Consider the following 16158-nt stretch of genomic DNA (forward strand, 5'->3'; position numbering starts at 1 on the left):
TATTATCCAGATATTACATATTTGTCCTAATTGCTGAGACTAATGCTTCATTTTCATCTATATGTCTGGTTGTTGCAGAGTAAATAGCTGATGTAAAATAGAGAAGATGCTAAATATTTAAATACAATGACACGCATTGTTCTTGATGTCGTTATATTGTAGATGACTACTACAAATAGTCAGTATTGTTACAATTAATTATTTATGACCCCTTCTGGTTATTGGTGGCTATTTTTATATATTTTTCCTTTGGAATGCCTCACATGTATGCTGCGGTCTAAAATAGATCCATACCACAGAACATGGGAGGCCTGTATGAACCATCTCAAACCTGGCATCTCTTATTTTACAAGATGTCCTTAACATACATACATATAATTCTGTGTGTCTGTATTTATTGATTAAAAGAGAATAAATCAGTCAGTTGTTCCAGTCATTTCATTATCTACTGCATACCAACTCCACGCCATATTCCAGTGGTGAGGCATGATCGTGGGATTTCCATTGACCGCTTGAATTGAACAATGCATTCCAAATCATCAAGACTTTCTACAGCATGTCAGGGCATCTGTCTATGATTCAAGACTCAAAAGAGGCTGGCTTTTGCTAAGTAACAAAATGCAGGCAGGAGTAAATCAACAACAGAGTGGCTCAAAGACAACAAAATGTGTAGTTTCTGAGTTCAAGAAAGAGCCAAACAAGCAAAGCATCTAGACAAAAATATAGACAAACCAAATAATAACTCAATCTTCACAAAACATCCCTACAAATGTAGCAGACCAACTGTGTAATAAAAAAAAAAAAACAGCTAGATGGAATGCCAAGACCAGATACAGGATTTTATGAATATACTTTGTTCCCTTCAGATTTATTTTTACAACATTGCCTAATACGTATTAAAATTGTTTTATACCAGGCTACCCATCTCCACACCAGCCTCCTTATCCCATGCCCCAGCCGGGCGGTCACTCCATGCCCCCCTATCCCATGGGAGGTTATGGAGAACCTGGACAGGCGGCCCCACCTGCAGGGTTCCAAGTGGGATACCAGCCAGTTCCAGATCAGCCAGTCATGTATCAGCCTGGTCCAGTTAGTCCAGCATCTCACCATGGCCAGCCATATGGAGGTAAGCATGTCTAAATTTAGTCTTAACTTACAAAAAATGTTGGTTAGTAAATGGTGAACAATAGGTAAGTGGGCAAAGTGACCACACAGACCAAAGATGAAAGAAAGATTCTAAAAGATTCATTCTAATGATCATTAATACTATAAAATCAATGCAAACGGAGTATGAGTGTTGTTGCATAATGCATGCTGACTAATGATGGTGTGCCTAATGAACTTCCTCACAACCTTCTCTAGCACCTGTAGCTGCACCAGTCTCAGTGCCTGCTGGAGTACCACCTGGTCTGGAGTACCTCACTCAGGTTGGCCATGTCATTTAGTACATTCAAAGTCAGAAAGTTCATATTTACAAGTTGAATGCACATGAACACTACCGCAAAGTCGTGATTGTGAGGGGAAACTTTGGATGGTAAATTTGCCTGTACTTTTTTTTTTTTTTTAATTAACAATAAAACTAGCTAAGTTGCATTTACTAAATGTGATGAGTGTACAAACATGATAGAAATAACATTTCAGTTTACAGCACCTTCATAAATTTAGTATAAACATTGCTGTATGTTTTGTAGAAATGTGATCAGAGAATCTCTGATTTGAACACACCTGACGTCGTAATTATGCCTTCCCAAGTTGTTAATATGATCTTCCCAGGAAGAGTTGAACGCCCTAGTTCTCTCTGACATTTACTTTACTTATTATTGTGCCTATAAGTCTTGTTACTTGTGTACTCTTTTCATTTCAGATTGATCAGATCCTTATTCATCAGAAAGTGGAGTTGTTAGAGGGTGAGTCTTCTTCTGTATTATGTGTATGCGGTTGAAGCTGTTTACTATATCATTTGAGTGCATTAAAGCAAAGCTTGTCTGTTACGTTTTGTGTGTTATCTTTATTTTAAGCCTGAGACAATTTTATTCACTATTACTTTTTTGCTACTTTTACTTTAATTCAGACACTCAAAGACTTTAATAAACTCCAAGAAATTAGCCCCAATGTTGGAAAAAGACATTTCTATCAATTTTCCAACCGATGGGACCAAATTGTTTTTACCCACTGCAGAATAGGTCATTCCAGGATGGCACAAGTTTTTAATGCTAGACGATCCTTTAACATGTTCTCTCTGCCAAAAGCCTTTATCCCTGAAGCATGTTTTATTAGATTGTGCTGGTTTTAACACTGTGAGAGAACTTTTTTATTCAGTTAACTCTTTTGAAGAGATTTTTAACAGAGTTAAGCCAAATACAGTTTTTAGCGAAAATAAATAGTAAAAACCTGATATAATTTAGCCATAATTTTTTCTTGCCATGAAAATAGCCACAGAAGCTGGCATGGCATTAAAAACAAACAAGCACTCAAAGACTCCTAGTTTAATTTCTCTGCATACTTTTTGGTCCTATACAGCAATCATTGGCTTTGAGACCAACAACCAGTATGAGATCAAGAATAGCCTCGGTCAAAAGATTTATTCTGCCAAAGAAAAAAATGACTGCTGCACACGCAACTGCTGTGGAGCCCTGCGCAGCTTTGACATGAAGATCAAAGACAACGCCGATCGAGAGGTCATACGACTGATCCGACCTTTCCGCTGTGTCTCCTGTTGGTGCCCCTGCTGCCTGCAAGAGGTATAATGGACAAGTCATATCAAAGCTTTGCATTTAATTATGTTAGTTACGTGAAATCTTGTTGGTTTTCAGTTAGTGACTCTTCTAAAGCTGTGGTTCTCAATTCCAGTCCTGGTGACCCACTTACTCTGCACATTTTGTATGTCTCTCTTATCTAATGCACTCAGTTCAGTTCATGGATCTCTCTCCTAATGAGCTGATGATCTGAATCACTGATTCAGAATCAGGTGTGTTAAATAAGGGTGAAATGCAAAATGTGCAGAGCAGGGGGTCCCCACCCCAGGACTGGAATTGAGAACCAGTGATCTAAAGAACATGTTGTGTGACCTACTACTGACATGAACGTGTGTGTGAAGAGTTATAAATGGCATAGAGTCAGTATGGACATAGGACTCTATGCCACTCTGTCTTTGCATTATGATGCATTAAATAGATCAAAAGAAACCATAAAAACGTTTATAATGTAACAAATTACTTCTATTTTAAATAAATGCTGTTCTTTTGAACTTTCTATTCATAAAAGAATCCTGAAAAAATGTATCATGGTTTCCAAAAAACATTAAGCAGCACAACTGTTTACACAACATTTAATAATAAGAAAAGTTTCTTGAGCACCAAATCAGCATATTAGCATGATTTCTGAAGGATCGTGTGACACCGAAAACTGAAGTAATCGCTGCTAGAAATTCAGCTTACATCACAGGAATAAATTATATTTTAATTTATTCCACTGAACAGTAATTTATTCCTTTTGAACAGTTGTCTATGTATGCACACATAGCTGCTAGCTTAAAAATACATTTGGGCATTGCTGTGTATTTCTAATTCACTATGACAATAAATGTCTATATTTCATCTTCAGATGGAGGTACAGGCCCCCCCGGGAACGACTGTAGGGTATGTGAAGCAGGACTGGCACCCCTGTTATCCGAAATTCTCCATCCAGGGGCCAAACAAGGAGACTGTGATGAAGCTTGAGGGGCCCTGCTTGGCATGTAACTGCTGTGGTGATGTGAACTTCGAGGTGACTTTTTAGAATTGGATTGAAAGTGATTGTTGACATGTTGTTGCCTTGTTAATATACAAATTCAAAGGTAAACATTATACTGACACCAAGCAAAATAATTTTGAAATTGGTAGGTTTCTAACCATAAATTTGTAAGCCAAATACAGTTTTTAGCGAAAATAAATAGTAAAAACCTGATATAATTTAGCCATAATTTTTTCTTGCCATGAAAATAGCCACAGAAGCTGGCATGGCATTAAAAACAAACAAGCACTCAAAGACTCCTAGTTTAATTTCTCTGCATACTTTTTGGTCCTATACAGCAATCATTGGCTTTGAGACCAACAACCAGTATGAGATCAAGAATAGCCTCGGTCAAAAGATTTATTCTGCCAAAGAAAAAAATGACTGCTGCACACGCAACTGCTGTGGAGCCCTGCGCAGCTTTGACATGAAGATCAAAGACAACGCCGATCGAGAGGTCATACGACTGATCCGACCTTTCCGCTGTGTCTCCTGTTGGTGCCCCTGCTGCCTGCAAGAGGTATAATGGACAAGTCATATCAAAGCTTTGCATTTAATTATGTTAGTTACGTGAAATCTTGTTGGTTTTCAGTTAGTGACTCTTCTAAAGCTGTGGTTCTCAATTCCAGTCCTGGTGACCCACTTACTCTGCACATTTTGTATGTCTCTCTTATCTAATGCACTCAGTTCAGTTCATGGATCTCTCTCCTAATGAGCTGATGATCTGAATCACTGATTCAGAATCAGGTGTGTTAAATAAGGGTGAAATGCAAAATGTGCAGAGCAGGGGGTCCCCACCCCAGGACTGGAATTGAGAACCAGTGATCTAAAGAACATGTTGTGTGACCTACTACTGACATGAACGTGTGTGTGAAGAGTTATAAATGGCATAGAGTCAGTATGGACATAGGACTCTATGCCACTCTGTCTTTGCATTATGATGCATTAAATAGATCAAAAGAAACCATAAAAACGTTTATAATGTAACAAATTACTTCTATTTTAAATAAATGCTGTTCTTTTGAACTTTCTATTCATAAAAGAATCCTGAAAAAATGTATCATGGTTTCCAAAAAACATTAAGCAGCACAACTGTTTACACAACATTTAATAATAAGAAAAGTTTCTTGAGCACCAAATCAGCATATTAGCATGATTTCTGAAGGATCGTGTGACACCGAAAACTGAAGTAATCGCTGCTAGAAATTCAGCTTACATCACAGGAATAAATTATATTTTAATTTATTCCACTGAACAGTAATTTATTCCTTTTGAACAGTTGTCTATGTATGCACACATAGCTGCTAGCTTAAAAATACATTTGGGCATTGCTGTGTATTTCTAATTCACTATGACAATAAATGTCTATATTTCATCTTCAGATGGAGGTACAGGCCCCCCCGGGAACGACTGTAGGGTATGTGAAGCAGGACTGGCACCCCTGTTATCCGAAATTCTCCATCCAGGGGCCAAACAAGGAGACTGTGATGAAGCTTGAGGGGCCCTGCTTGGCATGTAACTGCTGTGGTGATGTGAACTTCGAGGTGACTTTTTAGAATTGGATTGAAAGTGATTGTTGACATGTTGTTGCCTTGTTAATATACAAATTCAAAGGTAAACATTATACTGACACCAAGCAAAATAATTTTGAAATTGGTAGGTTTCTAACCATAAATTTGTATTTCTTTCTTTAGCTCAAAGGCAAAGACGGTACTGGGAAGCCTATCGGTCAAATTAGTAAGCAGTGGAGCGGCCTGTTAAAGGAAGTCTTTACTGACACTGACAACTTTGGCATCCAGTTTCCAGTGGACATGGATGTGAAGATGAAGGCTGTACTTATGGGCGCTTGCTTCCTTATTGTGAGTATTAAGCTAATGACACGTTTAATGATCCACAATAGCCTTCTAACCATTATGCAACCACAACCTATAAATACATAAATTCTCTCTTGGATATAAATGTGTAGTCGGTAGAAAGTCTGTTGGAGGATCATAAAAATAAAGTGTTATAGCACTTCAAATAAACCAGACGTTAAGCAGACAGTCTGCTAATACTCTAATAACTGGTAGTTGAAATGTAGTTGCAAAGTTACTTATAGTTAGTAGAATGTCTAAAGTGAACTATCGAATTAAAATGTTATTAAATATTGTAATACAACAGAAATCGCATGCACTAGAACATATTCTTCCCCACAAGATTCTGTTCTGACTCTTTGTTCTTTGTTCTCTTTTTCTTTTCATAGGATTTCATGTTCTTTGAAAAAGTTGGAGACACAAACCAGCGCAATACTGTATTCTCTTAGAGCTCCTGCTAAGTTACTTGTTAACTGACATTTTCAAGTAACTCGCATCATCTTTCAAGTCTTTTTTTTTTTAAACTGATGAAATTCTCACATTCTGTGAACACCGTCTGAGTCTGGACTTTCTTTATTTCCTGCATTTTTTTAGGTAACCAAAGCCATATACAGCTGGCAATGCAGTGAAACCAAGGGACATGTTCAAGGTCATTTTATAGTGTTCATGTGACCAGCAATATTTACAATGACAGAGGTATCATGAGTAACTGTTCACTGGTGCCTTTTAAACAATCACAGCCTACAATAATTACAAATTACTTGTTACAATAGTACAAGCAACTAACATTTATGTTTTTGTTACTTTAAACTTTTCTTTTTTTATTAGAAATAAACTGTAACATGCAACGTTATACATGTTTTTCTAGACTTATCTCATGCATAACGTGTATTTCTTTTAATATATTAATTTTAGTATATGTCTTTTAGAAGGAAATTCAGTTTTATTGTGCTCAACGCAAAGCATTTTAGTTAAAACAGTGGTTCTTAATTCCAGTCCTCGAGTATCACCGCTCTGCACATTTTGTATATATCTCTTATCACTTCAGACGTTTGTTGTATTCGACCGTGAGTGCCCTGCGAAGTGGACATCACCGGATATTCCGCCATGGTTCTAGTTCGAAGGGAGCGTATGTTCCATTCAAAGGGCATTAAAGTGTGCAAGACGTAAATTTAAATTGTATTTATTTACAGAGGTATATTATGTCACACTTCACACTTCTCTAGTAAGTTTCGTCTCTGTGTGAAGACGCTGCAGGCCGTGGTGTAGTGCAAATCCGTGAATGAATGTTCCGAAGTGAAGTAAACTTCAACGGATTTCCCGTGCTCGGGGAGTACGGACCAATGAACACTGTAGGGACCATGTCAATCGGACCACAGTTCATGTATGGAGCTCTCTTTTTTTTTTTTTGTTTACGAGCTGGTCTTAATCAGGAGTGTTAAATAAGAGACATGCAAAATATGCAGAGCGGTGGTACGCAAGGACTGGAATTGAGAACCACCGAGTTAAAACATACGGATGTTCGTGCAGCCAAGTAATGCACGATGGTGGGGGTTGCATGCAAGTTACTGACTGACAACAGGTGAAAAAAAGGAAAAAACAAGCAAGTAGTTGCATGGTTTTCTGTGTGTATAGACCAGTGACATAATATGGGTTTAATGCCAATTTGTTGTGTATATATCTTCTTTTTTTTTTCTTTTTTTTGATCCGTGTGTGAAGAAAGTGTCCTACAGGGGGCGCTTGTCAGCTTATAAAAGCCAGCCTCTAATTTACGCACTCTTTTAATTCTTAGGATGGTGTTAATTATTTAATATTTGCCAATTAGATCCATGAGTATCATGGAAATTCAGGAAACATTTTCAAAAAGTCCTATGGATAGACTTTAATATCCCTGTCCTCGTAAAAAAAAAAAAAAAATAAGTCTGTTGTAACATACCACATGACAATTTTTTTCTGGTTGGTTGGTTATGTAGAGACTGGCCTAGTCTCAATAAGAGAATATATATAACATTATAAAAAATATACAGACCGAGGAGTGTTCAAACTTTTTTGTTTTATGTATGTTTTGGTCACTATGTATTTTAAATTTTTATATAAATTTCCCGCATTTATACACCGCAAATTAAAGTTGTTCTCTATCACTAACAGGGTGAATTCTAACAATAATAGAAAAAAATAGAGATCAATTTAAATTGTGTACACGTTCATTTTGTTAGTCAAATTCAATATCCCAGTTGCTAATTACTAAACTGACCGTGTTCTCGGATCTACCCACACTGTAAAATAAAATCCGTAAAATTTATGGTAAAAAACCGGCAGCTGTGGTTGCCGGAATTTTACAGTAAAAAATACGGTAGCAACATTTTAGGTTTTACGGTTTTAACTTAAAATTTACAGTTAAATACCGTAATGTCATTAACCAATATAATGTTAATATACCAACCTATTGAAGTACTGAAATCTGTTTTGTACCTTTGTAATACACTGATAACCACCAAATGCAGGTGGTGATGAGAAAGTCACATGATGAACCAAAGTCCATCACAAGCAGCTTTTAAATAATAACACATATAGAAGATGCACAGTGTCGTTCACACAGACACTAAACACCATCATGGTAACACACATGAAACTGAAATAATGCAATAAACATTAATTTAACAACATTAGGTGTAACACACAACCCTTATATACAAAACTGATAAGAAAAAGCTAAGAAGAAACATAGTTATTTCAATAAAAAAAAACATTAAATTTGAAATGTAAATTTACATGTAATGTCCAATACAGTTTTTCACTGTATATAGTAGGGGAATTTACCGTTAACCATTTAACAGGTTTTTACTGTTACATTTTTAGCATTTTACTGTAGTCTTTTACCGTTAAATTCACGGTAATTTTTTACAGTGCATGCATAATCAATATATATACTTGCATATGTGTCTTCTTGTGTATGTGTTTGTTTATGCAATATTAGTATAACATTATACATAATAAATGTACAATATTATGTTGGTGGTTTGTGTGATTATTTTACTGTATCTATTGTTGCAAAACCCCTAATATGTAGCCAAATGAAGAACTTCAGATGTAGACTTAAGCTAAAATAACCATCATTTGCAATTTTACAGTGCCTAAAGAACAATAAGATCAATAATGTCTGTCACTCTTTTTAAGCAAAATAAGGAAAGGTGCATTAACTTAAAATGTACACTCAAATGGCTTGCCTTAATACACACACATGCAGATTAGTATTTACAATAGACATTTCAACAACCCAGGTTTTTTTTCAGGTTAATTTGAACACAATTCACATTAAATCATGCTTGGAAATTTAACAATAGCTAACAGTGATGTCAACAACATGCACTTGTTTCTGTTTATCTACAAACGCTGTGATATTTCACAGGATTATCACAAAAACATTAGATAAATCATTCAGTCATTTTTGGGGTATCCAATATGACCAAAATCAATTTAGATCAGATCAAGATTTTACAGCAACACTTTATATAACATCACATAATAAATTACATCAAAATAAGACATGCAGACAGACTTGACAGACATTAAAATTGTGATGCTTTGTAGGTATGTTAAAGTCTCCTGGGTCACATTTTTTCTGCTAGATAGTGAGGTATTAGTGTAATATGATCTTTACAAAAAAAAAGTGGTACACCTTTCTCAGGTTGTTAATTTAAATATGTAAGAAAAGAGGAGGAGATACTATGAAAACAGAAACCATAAATACATGTATGGGATAACACCACAAGCACATATATCTCCGTATGTTAAACAGAAGAAAATCCCAAAATCTTATTGATCCCTGTATCCAGACAATCATTGCAACACCAAGGAAGTTCTCTACAGAACATCCCTTTTGTGGACCATCCCAAGAGGTAAGACTTTGTTCAGAGTTTTGATAGGTAAGTGATAATTTACCTTTGGTCTTTGTAGTTGTTGGAAAAACATTTTTGTGTACAACTTAAATAAACTTCATTTACTTTTCCTCCATCACCATAGTGGCTGTGCTGCTTCTCTAACAAAAGGTCTTCAACATCTCAGTACCAGGTACTGAAGTTTTATTTGTTTCAAATAATTCTAGTAATTTAAATTACCTCCATTTATTCAGTTAGCAATCACAGTTTTACCGTGCTAGTTTTTTCTCTGTAGCAGGTGATACACATGCTGTTGCTAGGTGATTTATCTTATATAGCGATTTGTCTTGTTTCAATGGCCAAGATAATTTTTTTTTTCAATTTAAAAATTTAAATCAAGAAGATGAAGGAATGGAATGCGCAATAACATGTTTGACCACATTCTACAGTATAGAATGTTTGCAACAAGTTATGAGTATGTTTTTTTTGTCTGTCGACTGTCTGTCTTATGCTCTCTTTTTTCTTGTTTTCTTTGCTGTATGCGTCACTGAATAAGTATCACCTTTTAACCAACAATCTCCACATCAATCAGAAAAGGCATTGATCCTAAAAGTATGCTGTATGGCAGTTTTGTTGAATGAACAGACAAAATTAAAGTGGTTATTCAATGAAAATCTTAAGGCTCACTTTGGCATTTCTTGCACAATCCTGCAGATTGTAAAGCTGGATGTCTATGATCTGAAAGCCAGAGATGTCTGGTCATTCAGTGATTCAGACTGCAAGAAAATCCATACCAGAGTGACTCAGTTTTATTGAAAATTGTCTTAAACCAGACTGTCCACCAAAACCAACTGAAAACCAACATCCAAATCTCATACCTCAACCAGAAGGTCCTGCACCAGCTTCTCCAGCCACAGAACTTAAGTCAGTGAATCAACCGCCTCCAGTTCAGCCAGTCATGAATAAGTCTGATCCAAGTAATCCTGCACATTACGAGGTTCAGCCACATGGAGGTAAACATACAATAAATGTACATTTTCAGAAGATGGAAGGAAATTAAACTCAGCAACATGACAGGCTGTACTAAATCCACTTACATACATATATAAATTCAAATAGTGGCTCAAACAGATTTTTCTTTAATTTACTATACTAACTAGAAAGTTTTTCACCTTTCATTTAGGTCCTGATCCAGCTTCTCCACCTGCTGGGCTTCAGCCAGAGAATCAGTCACCTCCAGTTCAGCCAGTCATTAATATGTCTGCTCCAATTAATGCAGTGCCACAACTGATTCTGCCTTATAAAGGTAAGCGTAGAATAAATGTATATATCTGAGTGTTACATAACATTTAGATGTTCAAATGTTTAACTAAAAGGCTCTATTTTTCAAAATAGACAATAAATGTTAATATTTTCAAATACAATACACATCACATCAATACAAATAGTGCCACATAAAGAAGAAATGTTATGTTACTGTACTAACTAGATTGTTTAAACTTTCAAGGCTTTTACTTTCACTCTCCATTGTTTTTTCTTAAACTAGGCTATCCAGTCCAAAGCTACCCTCCAAATGCCATACCTCACACAGCAGGACCTGGACCGGTTCCTCCAGCTACAGGGCTCCAGCCACAGAATCAACTACTTCCAGTTCAGACAGTCTTGAATCAGTCTGATCCAAGTACTCAAGCACCTCACCAGGTTCAGTCATATACAGGTAAACATAGAATAAATGTATGTTTGAGAAGTTAGTAATATTTAAATATTCAAATGTTATAAAAAAAATTGTTTTTATATTATTGGAATGTCATAATGAAATTAACTAGATTATTAAAACTAAAATGTTCATGGTTTTCATACTTTCATTCAACTCAACTCAAACTTTATTTATAAAGCACTTTCAACAGCACGACTGGAACCAAAGAGCTGTACAGAGAAAGATAAGAGAAAAAATAATATAAAAACAAATGAAAAATAATAATAGTAAAATAAAAAGGAAAAACTAAATAATAATAATAATTAATACCAACAAATAACATAGACAGCTAAAAAGCATTGTCAAAAGCTAGAGAAAACAAATGAGTTTTAAGAGCACTCTGAAAAACACCCAAAGTTGGAGAAGATCTAATAGACAGAGGAAGGGCATTCCAGACCCTAGGAGCTCCCAAAAGCATGAACAACCTTCTCCAATCTTCAAAAGATAGGATGGACTTCAACTTAGATATTGACCTTAGATGGAAAAAAAAAGCTATTTTTAATAACAGCATTAATTTGTCGGTCAAATTTGAGCTAAGAGTCAAAGATGACACCAAAGTTTTTTACACAGGACAGTTTCTTCCCAGGAAACTGCCCCAGGCAGTCCGAGACATCATTAACATAACCCTTATTACCAAATAAAATAATCTCTGTCTTATCTTCATTCAATTTAAGAAAAGTATTTGCCATCCAGCACTTAACCTCTGTCAGACATTCATGCAGAGACTGCAAAGCACATTTTTGGTCCTGTTTCAATGGTAAATAAATCTGTGAATCATCCGCATACAAGTGATAATGAATCCCAAATTTTTCAAAATTAAAACTCAATGGCAACATATACAGAGTAAATAAAATTGGTCCCAGAATAGAGCCCTGAGGAACCCCACAGACAAGAGGAGCAGTAGAAGAAGAGTAATCACCTGAACTGACTGAAAATGGTCCTATACTTCAAATAAGAGAACCATTTTAGGGCTAAGCCCTCAACACCAACATGATTCTTGAGACGAGCAATAAGTATATCGTGATCAACTGTATCAAATGCTGAAGTAAGTTCTAACAAAAGTAGAACAACACAGCTTTATTGATTATTGTCTTAAACTAGGCCATCCAGTCCAAAACTACCCTCCAAATGCCATATCTCAGACTGCAGGCCCTGGACAGGTTCCTCCAGGTGCAGGGGTCCAGCCACAGAATCAACCACTTCCAGTTCAGACAGTCATGAATCAATCTCCAAATCCAATGCCTCAGCCAGGACAGCACCTTTCCACTTATCCTGTGGGAGGTTATGTAGTACATGGGCACGTTCCTCCGCTTGCAGGGCTCCAGCCGGGCAATTATCCACCTCCAGTTCAGATAGTCATGAATCCGTCTAGTCCAGGTAATCCAGCACCTCACCAGGTTCAGTCATATGCAGGGAAAAAGAATAAATGTGTATGTGAATGACATATTTAGATATTAAAATGTTCAACTAAAACAAAGTATTTTCTTTCCATATACAATAAAAGTTAACAATTTTCAAATGTACTTTGTTGTCAGTTCATCCAGTGACATAGGAAGGAGTACATCAATACAAACAAGGACACAAATCAATAAAAACAAAAATGTTGATTATTGTCTTAAACTAGGTCATCCCGTCCAAAACAACCTTCCAAATCTCATGCCTCAGTCAGAAGTTCCTGCACCGGCTCCTCCAGCCATAGAACTTCAGTCAGTGAGTCAACCACCTCCAGTTCAGCCAGTCTTGAATCAGTCTGATCCAAGTAATCCTGCACCTCACCATGTTCAGCCATATGCAGGTAAACCTAGAATAAACGTATATCTGAGTGTTATTTAATATTAAGATATAAGAAATGTTACTTATTTTGAAGTTGGAAGGAAGTTAAACTTTAACAACATCAAATTAAATTAATTCTAAACAAGTTAAACTGCTCAACTGAAGTCAAATCTGTACTTACCAAAATAGACTAAGTTAATATTTTCCTATGCACTTTGTTGAATAGTGTGTATGTACTTAATGAACATTAATGCTGTAAAGACAATGCAAGTCTAATGATGGTGTATCTCCATCCTCCTCACAAACATCTCTAGCACCTGCAGTTCCACCACTAGTTCAACTTTATGGAGTACCACCTGGTCTCGAATACCTCACTCAGGTGGGGCTTAACTCTCTCTTTCTATCAATATATCTTTCTGGAAGTGTAATGTCTGGTTACTACCTGGTTTTTTTTTGTGCATTTCAGATTGACCAAATACTTGTTCACCAAAAAATGGCGTGTATAGAGAGTGAGTCTTCTTATATTAGTCCTTTTTGTTCATTTTTATTAAGTGTGTTAGAACACTGCCAGTGTTTGAAAACATTTATGTTAACACTTTGATGATTTCTAAAAGATTGCATACTTTCACCCTGTTTAAACAGAAGAGATATTTTAATCTGACAAACTATGATCATACTTGTCTACAGTGCTTACTGGCTTTGAGACTAACAACCAGTATGAGATCAAGAACAGCATCGGGCAAGAGATCTACCATGCCAAAGAAAAGAGTAACTGCTTTATACGTAATATCTTTGGTTCAGCACGTGGTTTTAAAATGCGAATTACAGACAACATGGGCCAAGAGGTCATTCAGATGGACAGACCAATGCGCTGCTTCCTGCAAGAGGTAGAACAGACTTTATCAGTTTTATCAAGGTTAATGTAGCAGCTAAATAAAACATTTTTATGCACATTTTGAAAGGAGCTCCAACATACTGGGCCTCAGACAAAAAACCGACAAGTAATTTTTTGACCTAGAATGAAATATCATTGAAATCAGTGAAATTATTTAGTTGACAATTTACGTATTTGCTTATTAAAGATTTGTATGGTTTAGCTTTTATCAAGTCACAACAATGTGCTGTAATGAAGGGCTGTTTATAAACTACAGCATGAGATGTAAAGGCTCACAAGCCTATATATTTCAGCTTCCAGTTCATTTTAAAAAATGACTGAAGGTTTAGTGAGGGATTGAGCTGCTCACAAGCAAGTTCGAAGCTGTTTCGTGAATCCTTTTGGCTCACTCTTTGGCTGAGTCTTTAAAAAAAAAAAAACTTTGTAGACCCATACGATGTTGCTGGCTGTTAAGACTAGATTTTTTTTTTTTTTTCATATTTGCAACCACTTAAAATGTATATTTCCATTTTTCCTAATTATGCAGTTAAAGGTTGAGGATAGCAATTTGAAGGGGTAATTTGAAACTAATCTTGGTATGAATGGGGATATGATATGATTTAGTTGTTGAGTTTTTAAGGACATGCTTGCAAGCAGCTGTGCAGGGATTTGGGCTAATTCTTTTTATGGGACAGTGGTACAGGGGTTAAACTGATTTAGCATGAGATGGACAGCGCTCTATTTTTAGCTGTGTGTTTACAGCTTCTTGGGCATGTGTCTATCACTATTTGAGTTATTCAATTCACTATTTAATATTCCATACTTTAGAATCAAGATTTTTTTGTTGTCACTCCTACACAGCCACATACCCTGTTCTTTTTGTGTAAGTAATTTAAATGTACACTTAAATCACTTAGAGTGGAGACGGATTTGGCACGGCTATAAAGACATTTGGAAACTGCTATAAATTTCTATTCAGTGCTCTTGAATCACCTGCACTCCTAAAGTGTCTTATAACTTTGTCTGATTGCACACATTTTCACATACTTTCTTTTCTTATTTATTGATTGATGTGAATTTTCCACCCTCAGATTGAAGTACAGGCTCCACCTGGAGTAACCATAGGCTATGTGAAACAGGAGTGGTCCTGCTTTTTACCAAAATTCTCCATCCTGGGCCTCAACAATGAGGTGCTACTGAAGATCCGGGGACCCTTCCTTCCACTCAAATGCTGTGGTGACATAAATTTTGAGGTAACATTTATTTCAGACAAAATGAGAGCAATAATGAAATAATTTTTTAGACTTAAACCCGTGTTAAGGTGTTTTGCATTTGATGTTAGGATTACACGTCTTTTGCACCACTAAGAAGGTCTGTCTTTAGGTAAAAGGCATGCTTGGTGAACAGTCTATTGGTCGAATCACAAAACAACGGAGTGGTTTCATTAAGAAATGCATCAGTGATGCCACCAACTTTTGTATCCAGTTCCCTATGGACATGGATGTTAATATGAAGGCTGTACTTTTAGGTGCTTGCCTCCTTATTGTGAGTATTAAGCAAATGACTTTGGTGATTCACAGGACATTGCGGTCTAACTGTAAATATTGGAAGTTCATTCGGAGCTGATATTTTTAACTGTTTTGGAAATGAATTAGACTTGGCACAGTATAGTATGAAATTACATCAATTAATAAAATATCAACAGTATACAGTTGTGTTAAAATATGTAGTATTATAGTAGTGATTCTTGTTTGGACTGATCTCTCTTCATTCTCTTTCCTTTTCTTCTCATAGGACATCATGTTCTTTGAAAAAGGTGGAAATTTATTTCTAAAATTATTAAAGGGATTTTAAAATGCCTTCCTTTTTAAAACAAATTTAAAGTGGGTATACATTTAATAATATCCCACCATTTTCTACCGTCCCTGGCTCTCTAACTGAAAGGCTCAGTTTTTGTGGTGCTTGGCCTTTTTTGATTGGCTAGAATTTTTGTCATAGGAAATAATGTAGTTTTTTAATAATACAAGAATATGTACCTAGGTGCTTTATTGCATTAGTAGAAGGAGATACGGGGTTATAAGAGGAAAGATGCAACACAATATGTTATATATATTTGACAAATATAATATAAAGGAAGCATATGTAACATATGAACATATGGATAACTTGAAATTTTTTTTGCAAACAAGCATTGCTCTAAATGTATGATTCACACTCTGTCTTTTCATTTAAATTGACACATTTATAGCTGAA

The 16158-nt window shown here is 35.9% G+C and overlaps 2 protein-coding genes across 2 annotated transcripts in view; both read left to right on the plus strand.

Moving 5' to 3' along the window:
• Positions 1 to 6814, plus strand: part of LOC107687032 (phospholipid scramblase 2-like) — a 9758-nt gene extending 2944 nt beyond the window's left edge. Inside the window, exons 2-8 of the mRNA XM_016484169.1 lie at positions 917 to 1126; positions 1363 to 1427; positions 1865 to 1907; positions 2521 to 2741; positions 3604 to 3765; positions 5466 to 5630; positions 6014 to 6814. Of these exons, the coding sequence (XP_016339655.1) occupies positions 917 to 1126; positions 1363 to 1427; positions 1865 to 1907; positions 2521 to 2741; positions 3604 to 3765; positions 5466 to 5630; positions 6014 to 6073 (926 nt within the window). The 3' untranslated portion in view covers positions 6074 to 6814. The remainder of the gene's footprint in view (positions 1 to 916; positions 1127 to 1362; positions 1428 to 1864; positions 1908 to 2520; positions 2742 to 3603; positions 3766 to 5465; positions 5631 to 6013) is intronic.
• Positions 6732 to 15500, plus strand: LOC107687043 (phospholipid scramblase 2-like). Its single transcript, XM_016484180.1, has 12 exons — positions 6732 to 6753; positions 10336 to 10515; positions 10686 to 10808; positions 11049 to 11219; positions 12360 to 12635; positions 12883 to 13053; positions 13346 to 13410; positions 13498 to 13540; positions 13719 to 13918; positions 14997 to 15158; positions 15289 to 15450; positions 15486 to 15500. The coding sequence occupies exons 1-12, from the start codon at positions 6732 to 6734 to the stop codon at positions 15498 to 15500; spliced, it is 1590 nt and encodes a 529-aa protein (XP_016339666.1).
• Positions 15501 to 16158: the final 658 nt, after the last annotated feature.

This window comes from Sinocyclocheilus anshuiensis, unplaced genomic scaffold (genome assembly GCF_001515605.1).
Source record: "Sinocyclocheilus anshuiensis isolate Anshui unplaced genomic scaffold, SAMN03320099.WGS_v1.1 scaffold2054, whole genome shotgun sequence".
Classification (NCBI taxonomy): domain Eukaryota; kingdom Metazoa; phylum Chordata; class Actinopteri; order Cypriniformes; family Cyprinidae; genus Sinocyclocheilus; species Sinocyclocheilus anshuiensis.